The sequence below is a fragment of the Nomascus leucogenys genome, chromosome 14, assembly GCF_006542625.1.
Source record: "Nomascus leucogenys isolate Asia chromosome 14, Asia_NLE_v1, whole genome shotgun sequence".
In the NCBI taxonomy this organism is placed as follows: Eukaryota; Metazoa; Chordata; class Mammalia; order Primates; family Hylobatidae; genus Nomascus; species Nomascus leucogenys.
Window position 1 is genome coordinate 42,339,931 of NC_044394.1, and position 26,937 is coordinate 42,366,867.

The following is a 26,937-nucleotide window of genomic DNA, read 5'->3' on the forward strand; positions in this document are numbered from 1 at the left end:
GGATGGGGAAAGTGTCACGGGGTCAGAAGACACAGGGAGCAGATGGGGTCCAAACCATGGAGCAACTCATAGGCTTTGTCAGGGGTCGGGGTCTTTAAGAGCCAGGGGAGCCACTGCAGGTGCTCTGCAGAGAGGTAGGGTGACCGGATAACTTGGGTTGAATGGAAGCAAGGTCAGCGGGAGTATTCGGAACAGCAGGACTTGAATGTGAAGAAGTGGCCACCAGGTGACCGAAGAGCTCAGGGGCCTAATGAGGGCAGTGAGCGACCCTGGGATTAGCAACAGCAGAAGCCACCACCACCTGCAGGCCAGAGGGACACAGGGAGAGGCTGTGTCACCAGGGAAGCTGGAGCCACACAGTCTGCCTATCAGCGGCTGCAGAACAAGGGGAGCAGGGCCCTGGCTGCCTTACCACCACCTCCAGTCTCCTACCAGCACCTCCGTCGGCAGAAGCCAGCTGGCAGGGGGGCCAGAGACATTCAGTGTGAGGGATCAGCCCCCTGTGATGGAGAACAGGGCAGGGGACAGAGGAGGGACAGGTCCAGGCAGAGGGTCGCATAGACGCGAGCAAGAGTAAAACTCAGGCCATCAGGGAGGCCCAGCTGGAGAGCATCAGGCCTACACCTGGGTGTGGACAGTGACCAGAGGGGAGTGCCCAGAGGAAAAGTCAGCTAGGGAGGTTCTGGGAGGAGCTGCTGAAGTTCATCTGCAGGTTTCTGGCTTAAGCCCCCGGATGGGGTGGCGGTGCTATCCTCCAAGGCACGGGACATTGGCAGGGAACCAGAAGAGAAGCAGGCGATCACAGTTTGGTTGTACACAGATGGAGTTTAAGGTGCCTTTGAAACATCCAAGTGGAGTTGGAGTTATAAAGCCAGGGTCATGAGGGTGGCCGGTGTGGAAGTCACACACACGGGTGACCTGCCGTAGGAAGCACAAAGTAAGAAGAGAAGGGGACTGGGGCCAAGCCTGGAGGAAGCACAGTGTTCCACAGCTGGGATGCAAAAGGTGCCTGTGAAGGAGACCAGGAAAGAGTGTCGAGTGTCCCACCAGGAAGGGCCGGGGAATGCCGCAAGGGCACAGGAGTCACGGGGCAGCGTGTTGCAGGAAGAGGAACCAAGCTGACCACTGCATGTGGGAGGGGGTTGGGAAAAGCCCTTGGGTTAAGTGGCAGGGAGGTCATTGGTCACCTTCATTGGAGCTGCGTCCACTGGGACACAGGAGCAACCAGATTGTGAGTTATGGGAAGGGCAGGAAGGAGAGTCGGGACAGCAGCAGGAGAAGGGATGGAGGTAAAGGCTGGGGAACTGAGGTGGGAGGACACATGAGCTCTGCCGATGTGGATTCACCTGAAAGCAGGGGATTGAATCCACAGAAGAAAAGACCAACAAGGGGTTCCTGAAAAAGCAGAAGGGATAGGATATACCTGTTTGTGCTCCTCTATTTTGGGGGGATGGTAGTGATTTTATATTTGGGAAAGAGTAGTGTGAACACACCAGGGGGAAGGCAACACCACCAACTCACTCATTCTCCCTCAAGCAGAACAGTTTTTCCCATGGCCCAGGCGGGACCAATGACCCCAGGAGAGACCAGGAGACCCTCATTAAACAGCCAAGGCGATTTCTTTCTTTCATTCTTTCTTTTTTTGTTTGTTTGGTTTTTTTCGAGACGGAGTCTCACTGTCACCCAGGCTGGAGTGCGGTGGCACAGTCCTGGTTCACTGCAACCTCTGCCTCCCAGGTTCAAAAGATTCTCCTGCCTCAGCCTCCTGAGTAGCTGGGATTACAGGCACTCACCACCACACCCGGCTAATTTTTGTATTTTTAGTAGAGATGGGGTTTCGCCATATTGGCCAGGCTGGTCTCGAATTCTTGACCTCAGGTGATCTGCCTGCCTCAGCCTCCCAAAGTGCTGGGATTACATGCTTGAGCCCCAAGGTGATTTCTGATCCCCAAAGACGAGGCGTAATTTCACAGACCCTCCTGACCCATCGCTGATAAGCCCGCAGGGTCTGAGAGGATGAGAAGGATGGGAAAATGCTGGCTTCATATTGAATCCCCGGAAAACACTAAATCGTGACTCAGAGAGCTAGAAAAGGATGAACACAAGGAGTCAACAAAAGGACTTCTCAGAGCACAATACAATTGGTTCATTTTCTTTTAAATAAAGTACAAGTTGGAGGATCATGGGAAGACAATTCATTTAATGTATGAATATCTCAGCTGAGCACTTGAAGCTACTCACCTCTCTGTGGATACAGTTGCATTTTCTATGGTGGTGCATTTAACTGGGTTCAAAGCTAGTTACACAACTCTGGTTGAATCCAATGAATATTGACTTATGCAGTGGATTTCTAAACTGTACAGTAGGTGTGTGAGAGAGAGACAGAGATACGTAAAGCAGGCAGGAACCTCGTTTTTTTTTTAATGTCTCCTGCCCCCACATCTTGGATGATACAGAAACCTCATTTTAAAAGGCACATTCCCAGACCACACTGATGGAATGGGCCGGGCTGCTTATCTGCACTTAAGAGGCTCCCCAGGTGATTCTGTTCCTGTGGTCCAGGGACCACATCCTAAAAAACACTAAATTAGGAGTCGAGGGCGCCCTGGAAAGAGGTTTCTTTTTCTTTGCTTTTTTTTTTTTTTTTGAGTTGGAGTCTTGCTCTGTCTTCCAGGCTGGAGTGAAATGGTGCAATCTTTGCTCCCTGCAACCTCCTCCTCCTCCTGGGTTCTAGTGATTCTCCTGCCTCAGTCTCCCGAGTAGCTGGGGTTACAGGCACGCGCCACCACGCCCAGCTAATTTTTGCATTTTTAGTAGAGACAGGGTTTCGCCATGTTGGCCAGGCTGGTCTTGAACTCCTCACCTCAGGTGATCTGCCTGCCTCAGCCTCCCAAAGTGCTGGGATTACAGGCATGAGCCACTGCACCCGGCAGGAGGTTTCTATCACAGTCCTCCAGGGGGTTCCGTCCTAGATCCTGTGTTGTTTAAAGAACAACAGAACAAATATAAGTGTGGACGTGTACATTCATCTCCCCCCACCCCAACCCAAATGAGCATTTTGGATGAAAACTCAGGAGGCTGCTTAATCATTCAGATAGTCTCAAGTGGTGCGGGTCAGATGGAATATGATGGATGACAAGAGTCAAGATTTGAAATGATTTGTTCATGCTGGAATGTTGGACTAAAACCAACTAGATGAGATTTCACAGGGATAGATTTAAAGTTCTGCTTTTGGTTAAAACAACACAAAAATCAATACAGCACTATAGGAAGGAGGAGAGACTGGGCTTAACAGCAATTCTTGGGAAGAAATTCAGGGGCTGTTTGTAGACCACAAGATCAGTGGGGGTGGGGGGAACCAGGGCGGGCGCAAGTTCAGGTCAGTGCCCCGGGAAGTGGAGGACCTAAGGCATGAGCCCTGCTGCACTCAGAGCTGATGAACAACCTGGACTTGACTGACTCACTCAGGCCACATTTAAGAGTGACATTGACCAATTAGACTTTCATTTCGAGGACAGTGATGGCGTGGGCAAGGGTCTGGAGACCTTAGTCCCAAGAAGGACACCTGCCCACTTGGAGAGCATGAGGTGAGAGTGTTATGAGGAAGCCAGGTTCAGCTGTCTGATGGGACACTGTGCAGAACTGGAAACTTCTTCCAGGCTGCCCTAGAACACAAACGAAGATCCAGTGTGCGAGTGGCTTAAGGAGGCAGGTGTCAGCTCAGTAGAAGAAGGAACATTCTATAAGTTGGGACTTCGCAGTGGAAGAACAGACTGTGACCTGGGTGGCCTGAGGATGTTGGGGGAAAGGGTGGAGGATGTCGAGGGAGTGCACAATTCCTGGCAGTGTCAAGAGAGACCCAAGTTTGGCAATGGGTGTGTGATCTCAGTGGACCTCAGCGATTCCCGGGCCCACCTGTGTCAGAATCCCCTGGGGGCTGGTAAAAGTGCAGGTAACCTGGGTCCTCCCCAGACCTACTTCGTCAGCATCCCTAGGGCTGGCTACAGTCTCCCACCTTTTGGAGTCACAGGACTAGAGGACAGTATTTTCCTATTGCCCGAATAAAATGTCCTGTAGAGCCAGCCTGCCAGGGACCCTGAACCTTCACCTTCCCCCCCCCCGCCAACCCTACCTGCCAGAATGTGAGATGTCATCCACCTACTCACCGCAGCCCCCAGGAAAGAGTTCCTCAGCTAAAGTCCAAAACCTGCTCTCCACAGATGTTTATAGCAGCTGTATTCAGAATTGCCAGAACTTGGAAGCAACGAAGATGTCTTTAATAGGTGAATGGATAAACTGTGGTCCATCCAGACAATTAAATATTACTCAGCACTGAAAAAAATGAGTTATTCAGCTGGAATAAGTCATGGAGGAATATTTAATCCATATTACTAAGCGAAAGAAGCCAATCTGAAAATGCTCCACACTGTATCATTTCAACTCTATGACATTCTGAAAAAGGCAAAACTAAGGAGAAAGTGAAAAGGTCAAGGGTTAAGGCCAGGTGCAGTGGCTCATGTCTGTAATCCCAGCACTTTGGGAGGCCGAGGCAGGTGGATCACCTGAGGTCAGGAGTTCGAGACCAGCCTGGCCAACATGGCGAAACCCCGTCTCTACTAATAATACAAAAATTAACCAGGCGTGGTGGTGGGCGCCTGTAATCCCAGCTCCTCAGGAGGCTGAGGCAGGAGAAGCACTTAAACCCAGGAGTCGGAGGTTACAGTGAGCTGAGATAGCGCCATTGCACTCCAGCCTGGGCAACAGAGCGAAACTCTGTCTCAAAAAAATAAAATAAAAATAAAGGGGTTAAAGGGGAGGGGGTACTTAATGGGCAGAGCACAGAGGAATTTTAGGGCAGTGAATCTACCCTGTATGATATGGTAATGGTAGACACGTCGTTTTTTCATTTTTTCATTTTTTAAAAATTTTTTGCAGAGATAGGGTCTCACTATGTTGCGCAGGCTGGTCTCCAACTCCTGGGCTCAAGCAATCCATCTGCCTCAGCCGCCCAAAGTGCTGGGATCACAGGCGTGAGCCACCGCACCCAGCCAATGCATGTCATTATCCATATGTCCAAACCTATAGAATGTGCAATGCTGAGAATGAACCCTAGTGGAAGCTGTGGGCTCTGGGTGATGACGATGTGTCTGTCTGGGCTCATGGTTGTAATGGATGTGCCACTCTGGTGCAGGATTTTAGAGTGGAGTAAGAGGCTGTGCGTGTGTGGGGCAGCAGATATATGGGAACTCTCTACATTCCAGTTAATTTTCCTGTGAACCTAAAACTGCTCTAAAAACAAGCTTTTTTTTTTTTTTGGAGACAGAGTCTAGCTCTGTCACCCAGGAGGGAGTGCAGTGGCATGATCTTGCTCACTGCAATCTCCACCTCCTGGGTTCAAGCAATTCTATGCCTCAACCCCCGAGTAGCTGGGATTACAGGCATGAGCCACCGCACCTGGCCCTAAGCTTATTTTTTAATAGAAACAAACATTCTCCTCTGTGTGTCACCTCTAACCTCTGTTTGGGATCTTGCTTATAGTGCTGCAGGGGGTGTTGGTTTCTATGGAAACAGCGAGACCAACGATGGAGCGTACCAGCTGATGTACTCCTTGGACGATGCCAACCACACCTTCTCTGGGATCGATGCTCTGGTAAGTCTCCCGGGCAGCTGGCCGGGTACTGGCACAGCCCACAAGGTCAGTGTGGTCAGAGCAAGGGTCCCCGTCAGATCCCAGCTGGCTCAGCTGCACACGGAGGGGCTGTGTGACGCCCGAGGGCTGGGCCCCCGCCTGCTCTGCAGTTGCCTCTGCTGGGGCAAATGGTCAATTGTGCATCCCAAGCCTGGAGGGGTGGCAGGGATGGGGGTGAGGACCAAAGGAGGCAGCTGTGGGATCAAACCCCATTTTCCAGCAAGCTGAACACTTTCTGATTTGTCAAAGGAGACCTTGAACGTGGAAAATCAGCCCCACTGCATTTTTTATGTTCATTTTAAGTGCTGCATATGGAGTATTGCGGGGTCCAGGAGATGCCAAGAGGAAAAAACTCTCTTCAGAAACAACCGAGGGCTGGGCGTGGTGGCTCACTCCTGTCATCCCAGCACTTTGAGGGAGGCCAAGGCATGTGGAGCTCAGGAGTTTGAGACCAGCCTGGGCAACATGGCAAAACCCCGTCTGTACCAAAAATACAAAAATTAGCCAGTTGTGGTGTGGTTCCAGCTTCTTGGGAGGCTGAGGCAGGGAGATCACTTGAACCTGGGAAGTGGAGGTTGCAGTGAGCCAAGATCACACCACCACAGCCTGGGCAACAGAACGAGACTCCATCTCAAAAATTAAAGAAAAAAAAAAAATTGAAGAGCCCCATGGCGTAGGGTGGTGGAGACCTGCCCCAGCTCCTCGGGGCTCTGGCTTCCAGGTGAGGGCTCACAGTGAAGGATGCGCTGGCCTGGCCAGGGGAGGTGTCAGACTCTTAGGGGAAGGGGAAGGCTACTCTGCCAAGCAGGGCTGGATTTTGTGGCAGAGGCTGCCTGATACACATGAGCCTTTTGCTGGGGCTGCCACCCCTCTGCTGGGGACCTGGCCCAGGGAGGAGCACGACAAGGGTGAACATCTGAGGACTTGGTTCCCTGAAAATTGTCTCTGCCTTTTCTACCCCAGCTGCCTGGAATTGGAGTTTTCCCACATTTTGACCTTGGCCCCCACACACGTCATTCTCACTCTAAGCACCAGACCTTTTCAGCTGCTTATCCGAGCAGCCTCTGCCACAAAATCCAGCCCCAACAGGAGAATTTGGCCATTGCCCCGGCATCCTCCAGAAGAGGATTGGACCCCATTTACCCGCCCTCCTGCTCCCTTAAGCTCCTCTAAGGCTTCAATCCCTCAGTCAACAAGGGGGGTCAGGGGTTTCACCTTAAAGAGACAGCTGTCCTGCTCCTCTGTGACCAAGTCAATTGTGGGAGGAGGCCCTGGCCTCCAGAAGGGCTGAGGGTGGCTACCAGACCAGGGGCCCTGGTCCTTTGCAGAGTTCATTCCGCCGCCCGTGTCCACTGGGACACATCCCTATAGCTGAGCGCTGATTCCCGGTGTGTAGATGCTAGTCTGGAACAGCCTTGCGTGGTGAGCTGGGGTGGCTGGGTTAGAGGAGCTGAGGGACAGCCAGCTCCGGCCTTGGGAGGCAGAGGTGTGGCCTGGCTGGGGAGAACTCTCCCTCTGGGCACCCATCTTTGCCCCAGGCCCTGATGGGGAAGGGCCCCATGGCCACTGCCCTCTAGGCTCTCTCTGCCCCTCCCTGCCATCCTGCTGCCTGCCTCCTCTTCACCCACCAGCACCAGGATTGCTGGAGGAGGAACCTAGCCCCGAGAGGAAAATCCCCTGCCCTGCCCAGGAGGGCACCAGGGCCATGACCTTCACGGGTTTTGAGAAACTCCCAGAACTCCCTTATGGGAAAACATCAAGTCCTAGAAGTCCCTATCCCACAGGATGGCAGCTGCCAGGGAGGGGAGCTGGGAACGAGTCCCCAGGCTGGGGCCTTCCACCCCACCGCCTGATGGTGCTCCAGGGCCAGGTTTGGACATTTCACAGCAGGCCCCACTCTCTGAAATCCCCCATGTTCCCAAAGGGAAGGGTTCTGTATCCCTGGAGATCAGCCCCTTGTCCTCTCTGTTGTTACCGAGAAGTGAGGTCAGGAGTCCCAGGGCTTCACAGTGGTCCAGCCAGCCCATAGCTGCCTCCAGCCTGCAGGTGGCACCTCCCCCTCTGGTGTGAACCCCTAGGGCCCAGGTGTAGCTGCTGCCTCCAGGTGGAAAGGCGGCACCTGGGTCCTTGCTAGGACCTGTGAGGATGGTTTGGGCCTCTGGGTGGACACCAGCACACCAGTCCTCAGGGCTCCAAGGGAGGCAGCAGATCTTAGAAGACTTCCCAGATCCAAGGGGAGAAGTCCAGATATCAGATAAATGACATTAGTGAGATAATGTCAGTGAAAGTGCTGGTAGACTATAAAGTACACTCAGCTGTATGACTGTGATTAGAGTGCTATTAGAGTAATTACTGTAATCACCTTGGGGTCAACGGGAGGCTGGGATCCCAGACGCTGTGGGCGGCAGAGGCAGATGGAGGACTCGTGGGCAGGTCAGGCAGGACCTGGATCTGGGCCTTGCCAGAGGCCAGATCATGCAGCTGAGTGGCCAACAAGAAGCCCTCTAGGGATGCGCACCCACAGAGTGGGGTGGGCCCTGCTCCAAGTCCTTTCCTGGACTGGAAGCCCCACACCTATACGTGTCCAACTAGAGGGACACCTGTGCCTTGGTGGGTAGGGGCGGTGGTTCAGGGATCAGGTGGTCCTGGGAGGGCTGCATGCCCCAGTCTGGGGGAGTAGAGAGGAGTCGTTTCGGGATACCAAAACTTCCTGTACCTGGTAGCCAGCACGGCCCCTCCAGGCTCTCTCATGTGAGCCCGCAGCAGGCTGATGGGCAGCCCTCAGGTGAAGAAACTGAGGCACAGGCTGGCTGCATTGCTGGTCCGAGGTTGAAAATGTATGTTTCAGAGCAGAAGCCAGAACCCAGGCCTCCTGGTCTTAACCCCTTACCTCCACTGACCTGGCCCATCCACCCTTCCAGATAAGCTCACTGAGTGCCGGAGAGTCCTCCCTCCCAGAGGTTTTCATACTTGAGTTTGCATCAGAATCATCTGGAAGGGTTGGTAAACACTGATTACAGAACCCCACCCCCGGAGGTTCTGATTCAGCGGGCCTGGGTCAGGGCTGAGAGCCTTTGCTTTTGTGAGTGAGTTCCCAGGGGTGCATCTTATGCCCCTGGTCCCGGAACCACACTTGAGAACTGCTCTTTCCTCTAGACCATGGTCTCCGCCACTTGTAGCTCCTCCCTAAGTCTGCCCAGCCTGGAAAGCTGACCTGTCCCTCCTGTTCCCAGAACTTCCCATGAGAGAGAGCCTGATTCCATCTCTGGGTCATCCCACCTGTCCCTGGGGGGAGTACTATGTCCCGAACCTTTAAGGGATTGGGGATGGTATAGATAAGTGGGGAGTTGTAAGTAGGTCACTGCTGTCATTCTTATTTTTTAAAATTTTAGGATCTTTTGAGCCTAGGAGTTCAAGAACAGCCTGGGCAGCATAGCGAGACCCCATGTCAAAAAAACAATTTTTTTTAGTTTTGTTTCCTGTGGAAAAATATCGGAAGAAGGAGAAGGCATGACAAATACAAATACTTTCTTCTTCCTTTTTTTTTTTTTTTCCCCCTAAGGAGGAGTTTAAGAAATAGAGAAGTTAAAATGTAGAACTGTGAAGGAGAAAACAAGTGGCCTTACAGAAAAAGTTTACAGATAATTTTTTAACAACACTTTGCTCTGAAGTTTGCTTGATATAGAAATATAGAAATGTCACCTATTACTGGGTTTGTTCAGAATGGCACTATTCTTTGATAATAGTGCCATTTGTATCAATGGTTCCAAAGTGGTTGTACATTTATCTTGTACATGACATATCTTGCATGACATTTAGTTACTGAATGTACTTTTACATGGTTTGGGGTCTTTTCCCCTGTGCTACGGGCTGTCAAATCTGTATAGGGTAGAGTGTCTCCGTACTCTGGTATCTCTTAGTCCTTAACCAGCTTGTAAGAACCAAGCATAAGCCAGAAAACGGAACAAGCCGCTGACACTGAAAAAAAATAAAATGAAACAAAGAGAGCCATTCTCTTCTCTGGAACCAGGAACTCACAGCGTAGCGCAGATGTAAAAGGCCATGCAGCTGATGTGAAGTCCCCATAACACAGAGAACACCGTTGGCCTCCAAGAGTGGAATCTAATCGGCCTTGCTAATCTCACTGTGGGAAGTTTCTGCCTCTTCTTCTGTGTCATTTTTATCTCCCAGACCCGTGGGAGCTGAAGGCTGCAGAGTGTGGATTAGCGGACACTGCCCCACTCCCGGCCCATTGTGCTTCTTGGTTTAGCGTGACAGTTTCAGAACAACAAAGCCCTTTCTCCCCTTGCTGCCAGCAAGGGCATGCTTGGGGCTGCCAAGCTGCACCCCGGGGCTCTGCAGGCACCCTGGGTGTGGGCTGTGGGAAAGCCCCGCTAACCAGTACGAGCCCTGCCTGTGCTCTTCAAAAGCCAGCAAGGGTCGACCACTAGGACCATGAGCAATGGATGGACACGGCCGGGCATGGAGGATCATGCTTGTAATCCCAGCACTTTGGGAGGCCGAGGTGGGTGGATCACTTGAGGCCAGGAGCACGAGAGACCAGCCTGGCCAACGTGGTGAAACTCTGTCTCCACTAAAAATACAAAAATTAAGCCGGGCGCGGTGGCTCACGCTTGTAATCCCAGCACTTTGGGAGGCCGAGGCGGGTGGATCATGAGGTCAGGAGATCGAGACCACGGTGAAACCCCGTCTCTACTAAAAATACAAAAAATTAGCCAGGCGCGGTGGTGGGCGCCTGTAGTCCCAGCTACTCGGGAGGCTGAGACAGGAGAATGGCGTGAACCCGGGAGGTGGAGCTTGCAGTGAGCCGAGTTCACGCCACTGCACTCCAGCCTGGGTGACAGAGCAAGACTCCGTCTCAAAAAAAAAAAAAAAAAAAAAAAAAAGAAAAACAAAAATTAGCCAGGCATGGTGGCGTATGCCTGTAGTCCTAGCTACTTGGGAGGGAGGCTGAGGCAGGAGAATTGCTTGAACCCGGGAGGCAGAGGTTGCAGTGAGCCAAGATTGCACCACTGCACTCCAGCCTGGGTGACACAGAGCGAGTCTCCATCTCAAAAAACAAAACAAAACAAAACAAAAAAGACAAAGAAATGGATGGTCCTCAGGGATGGGGAGGGAGGTCTGGCTTGGCCACCAAGGGTGTTAGAGATATCATCTGGTCATTTGTGAGCTGCCTAATGCCATGCCATTGCCCTGCAGAGGGGACTCGCTACTACCTGTATTGCAGCCAGAGTGGAAGCAGCCCCTTCCAGCAGGTACAGCCCCCCGAGGCCTGCCCTCACCCTGCCCACAGCTGCTCCCCCTTGACCCTAAGCCCCACCACTGACCAGGATGGCGGAGGTGGCAGGGCCTTCGTTGCCTCACCCTGGTTCCCTCCTTAGCTGCTTCTGTGAGGGGGGCGTGCTTTTGGTCATGGGTTCTAGATTGGTGGTTAACATGTATGCAGCTCAGTGGGGGAGCTGGTTCCCATGCAGATGCTATGCAGGAGCTCTCGGGTAGGGCCGAGATTGTGTACTTCTCACAAGCTCCCAGGTGAGGCCAGGGCTGCTGGTCCAAAGACCACATCTGAGCTGCAAGCAGGGAGAAGACTGTGCAGCTCTCAAGAAGCCAGAGGAGTAGGGGGAGACTTCTGCAAGTGGAAGGGCCTGTGCAGCTGCAGCCAGGTGGGAGGGTGGGAGGGGCAGGAGCATAGGCCCCTCTGCCACCGTGGGGCTCCTGGGGGATGGAGCCTCACAGTGGGGCTGTGTTTCTCCTGGCCCAGACCCTGACCACCTTCCAGCGCACGCTCACCACCATGCAGATCTAGGTCGTGGGGCTGCTGCAGTTTGCCGTGCCCCTCTTCTCCACCGCAGAGGTAAGGCAGCTGTGCAGGAAGAGGGGAGCCCCAGATGAACCCTGACAGCCCTTTCCCCTGCCCCGGCCCCAGGGCCAGGCTGTGCACAGCTTGCTGCTGGCTCTACGCTCCTGCCCCCGTGACTCGGCTCCCTCCCTTGGCTCTAGAGGCCCCGAGCACAGCTGCTGTGGTGGTTTTCTCCACCAGCTCTCCTCCACAGCCCCTCAGCCTCTCTCTCTCTCTCTTCCCACTTCAGGAAGACCTACTTGCAATCCAGCTCCTGCTGAACTCCTCAGAGTCCAGCCTTCACCAGCTGACCGCCATGGTGGACTGCCGAGGGCTGCACAAGGTGCATGGGGACCCTGGGGGCATGTGGAGAGTGTGAGGGCACCCAGCAGGCCACACCTTCCAGAGAAAAGCCAGTAAAGGCCTAGGGGAGCGATGGCCTGGGTCCCCTTCAGGCCCAGGAATGGAACTGAAGCCAGATAATGGGAAGGGAGGGGGTGCCTGGCCTCTCTCCAGGGGCTGAGACAGGGAGACTCAGTACAAGGGACCAGGGGTTAGGGATGGGAGGGTTGGATGCGGTTGGCTCTGGGTCACTGGGGGACCCTGAACAATACAAGGGAGGCTCTTCCTCATTGTCCGGACTCCTGGCCATTTCGTCAACACATCTGTCTCCATGGGTTGCAAGTGGCTTTCCCAATCCCATTGCCAGAGTCTTCTTTCCAGGAACTTGGAATATCAGACAGATAATGATGTAGGGAACACATGGGGAGCACGTGAGAGCCCCCACCCCCAAGCAGTGAGCCAGTGTATGGCGACAGCTTTCACATCCCAGATGGATTTAGTGCAGACACTTTGTCATCATCATAGCTGTCAGCTCCATGCTTGGCCCTGTTCTGTGCATTTTATATCCAGTATGTCATTCAGTTCTCACAGTGAAACACGTTATTTCCTAGGAAATTGGCTTACATGTGCATGTGTATGGATAGATGCATAGATATAGCTATGTGTGTGTGCACTTGTGCGGTGTATATGTCTGTGTGTGTGTGGTGTATATCTCTGTGTGCGTGTGTGTGTCTGCGGTTGTGTGGGTGCACATATGTGGTGTGTGTATGTATGTGTATGGTATGTGCATGCTTGTGCGCATGTGTGCTGTGCATGTGTGTATGAGCCTGTATGCGTATCGGGGGTGTGTGTGGTGTGTGCATGTCTGTGATGCGTGTGTGTGCTTGTGGTGTGTGTGTGTTGTGCGCCCGTGTGTGTGCACATGTATGTGGTGTGTGTGGTGCATGTATGCATGTGGGCGGTGCATGTGTGTGGGGGGGTGTGTGTGTGTGTATCTATAAAGTGGCTTACTGAAGAGTCCTGAGTTGGCACATCAGGGGCTTGGGTTTAGATCCTGGTAGTCTGACCTCCGAGCTAAGAACATGGAAGTCACCCATCTCCTCTCTTCTTCCCCTTCTACATCTAATCCCCAGCAAGTCTTGGCAGCTCTCCTCTCAGCTGTACCCTGAATCTATCCATTTCTCTTTCTCTTCATGGCTTCCACCATGATCCCGTCCTGCTCCTCCAGCAGACAGTGGCCTCTTCCTACTTTCTCTTGCCCCCTCACCACCCATGAGCTTTCACACATGCAGCCAGAGCAGTCCTTTTGCAAATTAGGTTGGATCACATCCCTTCCATTCCCACACCCTCCGATGTCTTTCTGACGCCTTTTAAAAGTCCGTACTCCTCTCCTGCATTGCAAGGCCCAGCATGACCCGGCCCCTGCTGGCCTACGTTCTCTCTCTTTCCTGAACAGGCCAAGCCTGTCCCCTTTGCCCCCTCTTCTCAAGGTGTGCTGCTTCTTGCCATCCTGGCCTCGGCTTCAGTGCCCCCGTCTCTGGTTCCCCACCCTGCAACCTCCTCCGCCCTGTTCAGAGCCAGCTTCTCAGTGCCTAGCGCACATAAGTGCTCAGCAAATGTTTCCAGAGTGAACCCAAGAAGCCCCATTGTGTTAGGCTCCAGAGTGCAGACTTTTAATGGTGCTGCAAGGCGCTCGGGATGGGGAGCAGCCAGGAGACCCCAGGTCCAGGCTCGGGGGAAAGGGTCTTCCAGAGGAGAGCTTGGCCCCCAGGCTTTGCCCACACTCCTTCACTAGCTGCATGTCCCTCCTCTTCCTCCAGGACTATCTGGACGCCCTTGCTGGCATCTGCTACGACGGCCTCCAGGGCTTGCTGTACCTTGGCCTTTTCTCCTTCCTGGCCGCCCTCGCCTTCTCCACCATGATCTGTGAGGGGCCAAGGGCCTGGAAGCACTTCACCACCAGGTGGGCTGCCTAGTAAAGAGGAGAGCCTCCCACAGCCTGGGGTTGTCCTGGGAGAGCAGCAGACAGGGGCCTCTGCTCTACGATTTAGCTGATAACCCAGGACTGAGGAGAGCAGCAGAGGGCCTGGGCATTCAGCCCAACAGGCTGGCTGACTTCTATAGAAGCTTCCCCAAGAGTCCACACAGACCCTCCAAAGGAGTTCGGTGGGGCCCAGGGCAGGAGCTGGGGCCCAGGGTGGTGACAGCCCTCAGGCCACAGTCTGGCCTCCCTTCTCCTCTCTTCTCACCAGGACTTTGCGATCTGGAATGAGGAGAGTTCGTGGTGCTGGGAGGGGTGCCCCAGGAATACCAACAAGGATACATGGGGTTACTGTTTTCAGGGAGCCTGCAGTCCCCTTGAGGAGATGGTCAGGGACAGATGGTGTATAGGCACCTTGTCAGTGGATTAGGCAAGAGGACGCAGGGTAGGGAGGACCCACATGTGCACGGTCAGCGTGGTGGGGCACCTGGAAGAGCTGGTCGTGAAGCTGGGAATGGGCCAGAATGATCTGCAGGAGGCAGGCCGGGGGCCGCGTTTTAGAGGAGCCTCAAGGAGACACAGGTGGCCAGAGAGTCCTGGGAGGAAGGGCAGGGAAGCAGGACAGGCCCTGGCTGCCTTGGAGCCTCCTTCACAATTCATAGCCGGCCATCTTCTACCCGTTGTTCTAGAAACAGAGACTAGGACGACATTGATGATGATGACCCCTTTAACCCCCAAGCCTGGCACCTGGTGGCAGGTGACAGCTTCACAGCTTCTGCAGCTACAGCAGTGGCCTGGGCAGTCAGACCAGCCTGCAGCCCCCCGCCCAGACCATCTCCAACGCCCCTGTCTCCGAGTACATGTACGGCCTGCACACACACCCAGGCTGGGTAGCACTGCCCGGACAGCATGTTGGGTGGGGTCCACAGCGCCAGGTGGGAGGAGGAAGGCATCCAAGGCCACCCGTGGTCCCCACTACAGCCACGGGGTGCCTGGAGGAAAGGTTCCCGGGGAGCATCTGGTCACCCCTCCACACCCATATGTGCTGGGGGAAGAACCCACTGATGTCAGCAGCGTCTGCCACAAGCCTGTGGGACAGGGGCCAGGCCCGAGAAGCTGCATTTCTCCAGGCCACGCTGCTCCCAGCCTCCGTTGCCCATCAGCCACTTGTCCCCAGGCTTCCCAAGGTGCTCTTCTCCATATCTGCCCACCGCACCCCCTCCACTCTATCTGTGGTTCAGTTCCATCCCCCACCTCCCATGTGTTCACCCATGGGACCCTCCTGTAGAAATCTACACACACCCCCACTCCCACACCATCCCCTCCTGAGCTCTCCTCTCATTCTCGCAGGAACCAAGCCATGCTGTTTGGTAGGAACCCACGCTATGAGAACGTGCCACTCATTGGGAGAGCCTCCCCTCCGCCTACGGTAATTGGGGCTCTGGCCCTTCCTTGTTGGGGTAATACGTAAGGACCAAACCTCCTGCCAACCCAGTGAATCCTGTCCACAAATGCAGAAAAGAATGAAACTGTTCTGTTATTGAGTATGCACTAAACCAGACCGTCGCGGGTATCCCAGGCAGTCCGCTAAGGAGATTGCAAAGACACAAGAAATCTCACTACTTCCCCTAGCCAGGCAGGAACAAGACACAGCCCGCTGCATACCTGTCATCCAGCAAGAGGACTTGATGGCACCGTTTGTCACAGTAGTCCACCTTAATCCACTTGCTAATTGGGGTGGCCATCCTGGTTAAGTAATTGCCTTTATTTTTGTATTTTTTCGAGATAGAATCTCGCTCTGTTGCCCAGGCTGGGGTGCAGTGGCACAATATCGGCTTACTGCAACCCAGGTTTCAGGCAATTATCCTGCCTCAGCCTCCCAAGTAGGTGGGATTACAGGTGCGTGCCACAACGCCAGGCTAATTTTTGTATTTTTAGTAGTGATGGGGTTTCACCATGTTGGCCAGGCTGGTCTCGAACTTCTGACCTCAGGTGATCCACCCTCCTCGGCCTCCCAAAGTGCTGGGATTACAGGCATGAGCCACTGCACCCAGCCAGCTAATTGCCTTTATCCAGAGGAAAAATAAAACTATTTCCGTGACAATCAGATAGCTACAATTTGGAGCCAGGCCCCTAAGTGAACTGTCACTGAGAAGGAGATGCGGTGCTGTCTTCCTGATGTTTGTACTTTCAAGAGTTGGCTCCCAGACCTGAAGAAACCATCCCTGGATTGTAACACCAGCAAGGGCCATATTCAGCCTTTAAGAAGGTTTGCAGACATCTCAAAAGACAGAAATTATTTACAGTGATAAGTTTTCTAAAGGAAATACTGCAAGAAGAGAGGGGGTCTCTTTCCCTTTTTGCGCCAGAGAAAATTAAGGAAATTTTTTTCTTTTTAGATTTCTGTTTACCTTAATCCTTGGTCTCTCTTGGGCTGGAGGGTGGGTTGGCTGTGGTGGCGGGTCTGGAGGGCCGAACCTGAACACAGCCTTCCTCAATCCATCTCAGCTCCTCATGTCCCTAGGACTGTGCCCGAGTGGGGCCTGTGCCTCTTGACCACCCCACCACCTCCAAGCCAGGGTACCTCAGATGCAGCCTCAGAGGAGTAGCTTAGGGTGGGAGGTTGAGAAGAAAAGACCATGCTGTCTCATCCCAGAGAAGTATCCAAAGGACACAGAAATACTGGCTGAGACAAAGAGAGCTGCAAACAAACAGGGAAGTGACCACCAAGGTTAAAGGACACAGACTCCAGTGCCAAAGGCCTGGGTTCAAATCCCAGCTCATCGCTTATGGCCTCTGTGACTTTGGACAAGCACTTTGCTGCTCTGTGCCTCAGTTTCCCCATCTATAGAATGGGTATGGGAATACTAGCAAATTCCTCCTCGGTGGTGTGTGCATTAGGCAAATTGATTGTTATCAGAGCATACCTGTGAAGCATCCAGTGAGTGCTGTAGGACAGTGAGCTGTTATTTGTGATTTTCTTCCACCCCACCTTCTCCACAGAGCTGTGGCATTTATTAGTTTTATTTTTTTATTTTTTTGAGATGGAGTCTTCTCTGCCCAGGCTGGAGTGCAGTGATGTCATCTCAGCTCACTACAACCTCTACCTCCTGGCTTCAAGTGATTCTCCTACCTCAACCTCCCTACTAGCTGGGATTACAGGCATGCACCACCACACCTGGCTAATTTTTGTATTTTTAGCAGAGACAGGGTTTCACCAGGCTGGTCTTGAACTCCTGACCTCAGGTGATCCACCCATCTTGGCCTCCCAAAGTGCTGGGATTACAGGCGTGAGCCACCATGCCCGGCCAGAGCTGTGGCATTTATAAGAAAGGACAAGGGGAATCAAAGGCCAGAAGTCTGCCACGGGGTGGGCAGAAGGGTCCTGGAGCCAGGCGTCTCCCTTCATTGGGCCGGGCGAGGCATTTCACTGCCCCAATCCAGATAGTTTGGAAGGGGACATCCAACAGGAAAGCAGAAGCACTGGGGCCCGAATACCTGGGACCAGCGTGATAGACCTGGGCCCTGAGGACCCAGGAAGTGCACGCACAGGCACCCAGGGAGTCAGCTTCCCGGTCATGGCGCTTAGTGAAAATCATAGTGTCAGACCCAAGAAAAGAGCAAGTGGGACCCAGTCCCTGTCTTCAGGAAGTTCCAGTCTATAGAAGGGGCACTCAAGAAGGCTGCCTGTAGAAAATGCTACAAGGTTCTTTGGGACCAGAAAGAAGGAGCTGTCTTTGCTGCTGCTCTAGGGGATTCCAGAAGGTTCTATTTAATAGGTGGCATTTGAGCCACAGTGTAGAGCAGGGGCTCACCCAGGGGCAGTTTTCCCCCCTGGGGACATTTGGCAATGTCTGGAGGCATTTTCATTACCACACTTGGAGGCTGGGGATGGGGGCTGGATGCTGTTGACATCTAGTGGGTGGAGCCCCCACCACAAAGCATGGTGCAGCCCCAAATGTCCATAGGTTATGGGGCCTGTCCTCTGCGTGTGGGATATAGCAGCATCCCCGGCCTCTACCTGCTAGCAAGCCTGCTGGAACCAATCACCCTGTCATTCATTCCTGTGCCACCACCTTGGTGCTTTTGCCTGGAGCACTTCACCTGCTGTCCCATCCCGCAGCTTTACAAACACAAGCCCCAGCCTCCTGTTGTTCTTTCTTCCTGGCGTCCTTGGGAGTGGGCTGGTTGAACCTGTATTCAAAGTCAGCACCATTTATTATTTATGTTTATTTTTTTGAGACAGAGTATCACTCTGTCACCTAGGCTGGAGTACAGTGGCGCAATCTCAGCTCACTGCATCCTCCACCTCCTGAATTCAAGCAATTCTCATGCCTCAGCCTCCCAAGTACCTGGGACTATAGGCACGTGCCATCATGCCCGGCTAATCTTTGCATTTTTAGTAGAGACGGGGTTTCACCATGCTGGCCAGGCTGGTCTCAAACTCCTGGCCTCAAGTGATCCACCTGCCTCGGCCTCCCGAAGTGCTGGGGTTACAGGCATGAACCACCATGCCCAGCCTAAAAGCACCTTTTAAATGCCAGCCTAGCTTCTCTCACTAATCAGAAGCCTCCCGGGTTACTTTTTCCAACCACCAGCTGCTGTGGCCCCAGGAATGCAGACTGACTTTAATATTAATCTAAGCACAACGTAATTAGGGGAAATCTGCTGTGAAAAAAGAATGACTCTATGCATTGTGATGCCAAATAAAAATGATTTTCAGATTACCTTCTGTTTGAAAGATCCAGGCCACTCGTCCTGCCATTAGCAGAGATAATCAGCAACTGACCTTATTTCCAAGGCTCAAGGACAGAAAACACTTCCTCTCTAGATTTGAGACCTGCCCAGAAACACTTATTGCTTTGGCCAAGTTGACTGCCCAGTCCCACCTAGCCCAGCCTGCCCTGGGAAGACCCTTCCACCTCCATGCCCGGTAAGGGACCTAGAGAGACATCTAATGATGCTGCAGACCAAGGAACCCCACAGCGTGGAGGGTGTGGGTGTCTGCCCCAGTAAAGACAGCACAGCTGGCTGTGCCCCACCCTCCCCGGGGTGCCTGCTCTAAACACTCCTTAGCACTGAGCAAGTTCGAGAGGTGGATAAACTCCTCCCTCTGCTGAGCGCCCTCTCTGGGACAGTCAGGAGACCTCACTGGGTGGGTGATGTCACACCTGGTGATCGGGATATACAGCCTGTCCCTTGCTGGAAATGTTTCTTCCCCCAGTTCTGCCTTCAAGGAATAATCTCTCCTATCCTTTTAGGCACTGTTTCCTGGACTTGGTGAACAAAATGACCCAGGGCAGTTAAAAATACTGACATTGAGACTTCTCTTCAGACTTACAGAAACAGAATATCTTGGGGAAGGAGCCTGGGAGATTCTAAGTTTAACAAACTTATTATCATTCAAGTTGGGAAATACTGCTTTAAGAAGGAGGGTCTTGGCCAGCACAGTGGCTCATGCCTATAAGTAATCCAGCACTTTGGGAAGCCAAGGTAGATGGATCACTTGAGGCCAGGAGCTCGAGACCAGCCTGGTCAACATGGTGAAACCCCATCTCTACTAAAAATACAAAAGTTAGCTGGGCGTGGTGATGGGCACCTGTAATCGCACCTATTCGAGAGGCTGAGGCAGGAGAATCACTTGAACCCAGGAGGCGGAGGTTGTAGTGAGCTGAGATTGCACCACTGCACTCCAGCATGGGTGACAGAGTGAGATTCTGTCTCAAAGAAAATAAAAAAGAAGAAGGAGGGTCTCATAATTGCATATGCATCAGAATCACCTGAGGGACTCACCCTGTTTCTGATTCAGAAAATCTGAGTTGGAGCCTGGAGATGTGCCTTTTTTGTTTTTTGTTTTTTTTTTTTTTGAGATGGAGTTTAACTCTTGTTGCCCAGGCTGGAGTGCAGTGGCATGATCTCGGCTCACTGCAACCTCCGCTCCCCAGGATCAAGCGATTCTCCTGCCTCAGCCTCCTGAGTAGCTCACAGGCCCCCACTACCACGCCCAGCTGATTTTTTGTATTTTTAGTAGAGATGGGGTTTCACCATGTTGGCCAGGCTGGTCTCAAACTCCTGACCTCAGGTGATCCACCTGCCTCGGTCTCCCAAAGTGCTGGGATTACAGGTGTGAGCCACTGCACCCAGCCGGAGATGTGCATATCTGACATATTCCTAGGTAAAACTGATGCTGCTGCCCTGGAAACCGTGCTTGGAGAACCACTGCTCTGAGGCTGGCTTCTTCAGCCTCAGAGCTATTGATGGGCAGGGTCATTCTCGGTGGGGGGTTCCTGTACATTGTAGAATGTCTAGCAGCGTCCCTGGCCTCTACTTGCTACATGCCAGTGGCACCCCAGTCCCCAGTTGTGACAACCAGAATATCTCCAGACATTGCCTAATGCCCCTGGGAGGCAAAAACACCCCTGGTTGAGACCCACTGGGTCGAAGAGCCTCATGCTCCCTCCTCCCCAACCCCAGCCCAAGTGGAAGCATTCCATTCCCCTGATGTGAATGGCCTGGACCCCTGAAACTTCCCTAGGTCAGGAGAGTGGCAGCTTCTGGAAGCTTGTTAGAAGTGCAGAATCTCAGGTCCTGTGGACAAGATCCCCAGGTGGCCTGTGTGCAGGGTATAGAGTGAAAGGCCCTCTCCACTGCCAAGGACGAGTACCTAAGGTCTGTCAAGCACCTACTCTGTCCTGGGTCACTGCTCCTCCAACTTGAATGCACACTGGAATTGCCTAAAGAGCTCTAAAAACACTGATAGCTCTTTAAAATGCTTAGTTTTATGTTATGTGTGTGATTTTTTTTTTTTTTTTTTAAAGAGACAGGGTCTCGCTCCGTTGCCCAGGGTGAAGTGCAGTGGTGTGATCTTAGCTTGCTGCAACCTCCACCTCTTGGGCTCAAGTACCTTCTCCTCCTGCCTCAGCCTCCCGAGTGGCTGGGACTACAGGTGCATGCCACCATGCCCAGCTAATTTTTTGGTTTTTTTGATAGAGACAGGATTTTGCCATTTTGCCCAGGCTGGTCTCGAACTCCTGGGCTCAAACGATCCTCCTGCCTCTGTCTCCTAAAGTGCTGGGATTACAGGTATGGGTCACCACCGTTATGTGCATTTTGCATCAACAAGAATATACATATTTATATACTGGCGGGTGTGGCCTGGGCATCGGGATGTTTTTAGGCTCCCCAGGTGTTTCTGGCGAGCAGCCCCATTTGAGAGCAGCTGTGTTAAGGCTATTCCTGCTCCATATCATTTCGCCCTTTCAAGAGCTGGGTGCTCTTATGTCCATTTTGCAGGTAGGGAAACTGAGGCTAGAAAAGGCTGGAGAACCTAAGCCAAGGTCACGGGGTAAGATACACAGCTGGGACTTGAACCTACTTCTCTGAGTCTCTGGGCCTCTGCCCCCAGCCTGCTGGCTGCTGACTTCTCCATGCGCTGGTGGACGCTGACGCTGCCCCCAGTGTGAGGGGACAGGCTGGGTGCTGGGGGTGTGTGCTGGGGCAGAGTGGACATTGGTGGACATTGGAGGACAGCTGGTCTGTATGTGCATTTTTTATTTGAGGCTGGGAGCCAGAAGTCCTGATGGATGCGGGGTGGAGGCACAGCCGGGTTTCCCTCATTCCCTAAGACACCCGGCCCAGTTCCACTCTGAGAAGTCCCCGGCACCTTTGCTGGTGCAGTGCTTGGCTGACCCAGCTCTGACCATCCCCTCTCTTCTCTCTTGGCAGTACTTTCCCAGCATGAGAGCCACCTAACTGTCTGTGGCGGATGAGCACCTGAGGCATTACGGGAATGTTTACAGCCTAACAGACTTTCGGAGGTTCCTGCCTCCTTTTTCCGTTTTGGTTTTTAATTAGTGCAAATACAAGCTGCGTTTCTTTAATAGAAACCAAAGGCATCTGGAGCCCGAGAGGCCTCCTGCTGTGGCAGAGGAGCAGCTGGGATCCCCGACCAAAGCCCCAGAGGGGGCAGAAGACTCACCACGCGGGCCAGCCTCTCTCTTCTGCTCCACACCAGAAATGCCCCCAGGTGCTTGGCTGCCTCAGAGGTACCATCCCTGAGCTGGCTGCCTGGCCCTGCTCACCCCTACGCCTCGCTCTTGCCAGGAGGGGAGTGGCAGTGAGGAGGGGGCTAGGTCAGGCGCCACCATCAGAGAGCTGTGTGTTCTCTCTGGTCTCACAACCATGACTCTGCCTCTTGTCAGCCCTGCCAAGAGCCCAGACAACCCCTCTCGGAGTCACCTCTGTCCTCCGTTCCCTGCAAGTAACATGAGAAGGGCTGATCAGGAGACGCTCTTTAAGAAGGTCGCACCCCTGATGACACCAGAACAGCCCAAATCACAGTTCCCAGGGCCAGACAGGCTCTTCCTGGGCCACAGAGGGGCGGCGTCAGGAGAGCTCTGCAGTGGGGGGCTAGTGGCTCCGGGGCTGGGGCATCACAGCCTGGTGAACCCCGGTGGGAACAGAGGTGAAAGGCTGCCGCATTCCACCTGTCTCCCTAACCCTCCATTACCTCACCTCTATTCCAGAATCAGTGCTGCAGATGTGTTAGCTGCAGATAGGCACGGTCTCAGGTATGAACAGACACTTTGAAACGACTTTAGGTCTTTCTTTTCTTCAGTGTTTTAAACACGTTGATTATCCAAAGAATTGAAACTCCTGGCACATCCAGTTTTTACAACAGATTTGCAGCTCATTCCTTACCCTGGTTAGGTCACTACTTTTGCAGATTTTACTGGCACTGATCTGGAGATCTACAGATCTGGAGGAGACAGGGAGGAGTCGATTCTTAAATAAGGATCAGTGAGACATCCTGTCCCAAGCTACTGTTTGGTGGGGATCTGGGTTCATCTCACCCACAGAGAGAGGATCTTTAAGAGGAGAAAAAAGCCAAGAGGAAAAGCCAGAGTTCCCTGTTCTAGGGGACTAGCCAAATGCTGTCCCTTCCCTGTTGTCTCCAAGTAAGTTTGCCAGAAAAGGTTTTAGCAAAGTGGTACAACTGTGTCTTTATGGGAGGATAGGCCTCTGCCCTGCCCCACCCCCACCACCTGTTCCTACCCAGTGTCCTGGGCCCCTGGCCTGCCAGGCCACAGGAGCTTATTGGCCAGGAGGGAATAATGTCCCCCAATACTGCCTGTTGAGGGACTAGAGTTGGGGTCTTTGGTGTTTCCAACCTCCTGCCAACCTGGAGTTCACAACACCAGAGCCCCACGGCCTCGCACACTGAAGCAGGGGAGTGGGGTGACTCGGTGCTTCTGTTTTGGAAGAACCACCTGTCATCAAAACATGGACAAAGGGTGTTCTCAGCTCCCAGCGAAGCCTCCACAACGGAATGGGGCCACAGGGCAGCCGGGACACCCTGTCTCACCTACATTAACCCATGCATACTATATACCATAAACTCACTTTGGTATGTCCGCGTCACATGCAGAGAGGAACTCTGTGACATCAAAGTGTTGCTTCTTAAAGTTTCATTATTGGCAACTAGAGGGTTGTTTTTAATGCATGGAAACAACAGATTCCTTGGGGAGTTCCTGAAGGAACCAGGTGGGCAAACCTTTGCTTATATACGTGCGGCCTCACCTGGAAGAGAAATAAACTACTTGTACTAAAATGTGCGTTCCGTCTCTGACTTCCTCAGCTGCAGGGAATAATGAGGGTATTGAAAGATGGAGCGGTCCCCTCCAGCAGGGTCATGTGGTGGGAGGCTTAGAAGCAGATTCCAGTCACGATTTCCGTGCCAGGACTGAAAGAGGGGCTTGAATGAATGTCATGGGGCTCTCGCGTGGCTTCCAGCTGCTCTTACAGGACCAGGGACAGGACTTATTTCTGCCCTGATCTTTCTCCAGAACTTCCCCTAAAGGTCCCTGTTCTTTTTTTGTTCGTTTTGTTTTGTTTTGTTTTGAGACGGAGTCTCGCTCCGTCACCCAGGCTGGAGTGCAGCAGCGCCATCTCGGCTCACTGCAACCTCCACCTTTGGGGTTCAAGAGATTCTCCTGCCTCAGCCTCCCAAGGAGCTTGGATTACAGGTGCGTGCCACCACACTCAGCTAATTGTTGTATTTTTAGTAGAGGCAGTGTTTCACCATATTGGCCAGGCTGATCTCGAACTCGACCTAGGGTGATCCGCCTGCCTCGGCCTCCCAAAGTGCTGGCATTACAGGCGTGAGCCACCTCACTCGGCCGGTAACTGCATATCAGTACCCAAATGAGATTGGCTTTGGGGGCCTCCATTGTCTCGGAGCTGGAGTGGGACCTGACTTGTAGGGCGGCCCTGCATGAACTAGGAAGGAAGCCTTGGGAATGCACAAGCCGGAGTGTGGTCTGATCACTATGCATGTCATCTCCCTTTCCCATCTCAGCTGCATTAGTCTCTCCGGCAAGGGAAAGGAGTGGGGTGGGGAAGTGGGTTCTGGGCCCCTGTTTTGCCTGCCAGCCTGCAGGCAGGCCCACCTTGACCCTCCTAAACATCCTCTGAACAGCAACCTGACTGCAGACCCAGAACAGCCAGCTTAGCAGGAGGGACAAGCTTAACCTGCTCCTGGAGAGAGACAGCAGCAAACTCCACCAGACCCCTTTTGCCTGGAACAGTGGGTGGAGCTTTCACCACGAGCGTCCCAGGCTGTCATTTGGAGCCCACAACTTACCCACGGGGAGCAGCCAACAGAGTGGTTTTTTCTCCAAAGCTAATTGATCTCCAACGAGCTTTCTCCCCCTCCAAAGCTGTACAGTCTTAAATTTAGGAGCAGCAGAGGTGTTGCCACAGTCTCTTAACTCCCCACACTGCAGATCAGTCAAGAAGCCTGGTGTGTCTGTTGACAGATATACCCATATGGAAAATTTACCTTCCTTTCTTCCCCTTTTCATTCATTTAAAAATGGATTGCCACCAGGCATTCTGGCTCATGTAACTCAGCACTTTGGGGGTCCACGGTGGGGGTCAAAGGCGGGAAGATCTCTTGAACCCAGGAGTTCAAGACCAGCCTGGGCAATATAGTGAGACCCCATCTTTAAAAATAAATACTGCAGGGCGCAGGGGCTCATGCCTGTAATCCCAGCACTTTGGGAGGCTGAGACAGGTGGATCATTTGAGGTCAGGAGGTCGAGACCAGCCTGGCCAACATGGCGAAACCCCCATCGCTACTAAAAATACAAAAATTAGCCAGGTGGTAGTGGTGCACACCTGTAATCCCAGCTACTTGGGAGGCTGAGATAGGAGAATCACTTGAGCCTATGAGGTGGAAGATGCAGTGAGCTGAGATTGTGCCACCACACTCCAGTCTGAGTGACAGTGAGACCCTGTCTTAAAAAATAAATACATAAATAAATAAATAATGGATTGATTGCTTAACACAGCAGCCAATAAACTAGAGCCAGTGAGCCCAGCCGGCCAGCTGCCTTGGAAGGCCTGTGAGTATAAAATAGTTTTTATATTTTTAAATGGTTAACAAAAAAATCACATTTGCAACTATTTTTTGGTTTTTGTTTTTTTTTTCTTCCTCCAAGTCTTTTATTTTTTTGAGTTATTAAAAAAAAAAAAACAACATAAAACACAACCAAAAGAACTGACGAGAGGAAGATAAAGCCTCAGGATCAGCCAGAGACTGAGCAGCATATGGGATGAGGCACAGGTCAGGCCTAGCTGGGTCTGTGGAGCAAGGTGGTGGGAAGTCCTGAGGCCTTTGGGCCTGTGGGGTCCGAGGAAGGAGAGGAGGTCACTTAAAAAAATACATATACTGTACATATCTATACCAGGCTTCCCATGTTGGGGAAGTGGGGTGAGGTCATGGGAGCTGGTCCACTTTCTCCTCGGACCAGACTCCCCACAGGCTCAATGGCTTTGGCCAGCACAGGGACTCTTGCAGCTGGCTGTCGTCTTCTGTGGAGCGAGGGAAGGTAACAGTTTAGTTTCCACCCATGGTGGGCAGAGGTCAGAGGGATGGAGATGGCCACTGCTGGGCTAGGAAATCCCTGTGCCTGGTGCTGGTGCCCGTCATACAGTCTGCTTTGCTGTCTTCTTTCTACCTTTTCCTTCTTTTTCTTCTGGGAAGGTGACTCAGGGTCTTTGCTTGAGGCCTTTTTTTGAGACAGTGACTTGCTCCGTCACCCAGGCTGGAGTGTAGTGGCACAATCTTGGCTCATTGCAACCTCTGCCTCCGAAGTTCAAGCAATTCTCATGCCTCAGCCTCCCAAGTAACTGGGATTACAGGCGTTCACCACTACGTCTGGCTAATTTTTGTATTTTTTTTGTAGAGATGGGGTTTCACCATGTTGCCCCGGCTGGGTCTTGAATTCCTGGACTCAAGCGATCTGCCTCAGCCTCCCAAATGCTCAGATTACAGTCATGAGCCACCATACGCGGGCCATCATCATCTTTTCTGATTACAAAAGAATGTGTGTGGTGCAAACATTTCAAACTGTACAAAAATATGTGAGAAAGTGAAAATCCCCCATAATCAATCAACCCAGAGCAAAATACCAGGACCAGTTTGGTTCATATTCTCCAGGTTTTGTCCTAATGTATGTGCAGAATATAGTCACACTATACATATTGTTCTATGATTGCTTTTTCTACCTCGTGCTTTATCTTGGACATCTTCTTGTCATTCTTTAGAACTTTGCCCCACTTGTGGGCCAGGTACAGTGGCTTATATCTATAATCCCAGCACTTTGGGAAGCTGAGACCAGCCTGGGCAACATAGTGAGACCCCGTCTCTACAAAAAAAAAAATACAATAATTACCGAGGCGTAGTGGTGTGCACCTGTGTGTGGTCCCAGCTACACGGGAGGCTGAGGTGAGAGGATCTACAGTGAGCTGTGATCGTGCCACTGCACTCCGGCCTGGTGACAGCAAGGGCCCTTTCTCAAAAAATAAAAATAAAAGAAGTAAAGCAATGGGCTCATGCCCCTGGACGCCAATGGTTTCCCCACATACCCATCACCCAAAAGCAGCTGGTCTGACAGAACAACAACAAAAATATGTTCCACTTTCAACCACCAATGCAGGAGTACAGAGAAGAGTGGAAACTATGTCAGCACCAGAATCCCATTGAGAAAAAACACTCTGGCTG

At 52.5% G+C, this 26,937-nt stretch overlaps 1 protein-coding gene across 1 annotated transcript in view; it reads left to right on the forward strand.

The window, feature by feature from the left end:
• The window catches only part of LOC100602718 (protein tweety homolog 2), a 36,497-nt gene extending 13,147 nt beyond the window's left edge, over window positions 1-23,350 (forward strand). Inside the window, 10 exon segments of the mRNA XM_030827080.1 lie at window positions 5,539-5,675; window positions 9,881-10,090; window positions 10,910-10,965; window positions 11,472-11,564; window positions 11,800-11,892; window positions 13,712-13,854; window positions 14,562-14,629; window positions 14,632-14,734; window positions 15,223-15,301; window positions 21,598-23,350. Coding sequence (XP_030682940.1) covers window positions 5,539-5,675; window positions 9,881-10,090; window positions 10,910-10,965; window positions 11,472-11,564; window positions 11,800-11,892; window positions 13,712-13,854; window positions 14,562-14,629; window positions 14,632-14,734; window positions 15,223-15,301; window positions 21,598-21,726 — 1,111 coding nt within the window. The 3' untranslated portion in view covers window positions 21,727-23,350.
• Window positions 23,351-26,937: the final 3,587 nt, after the last annotated feature.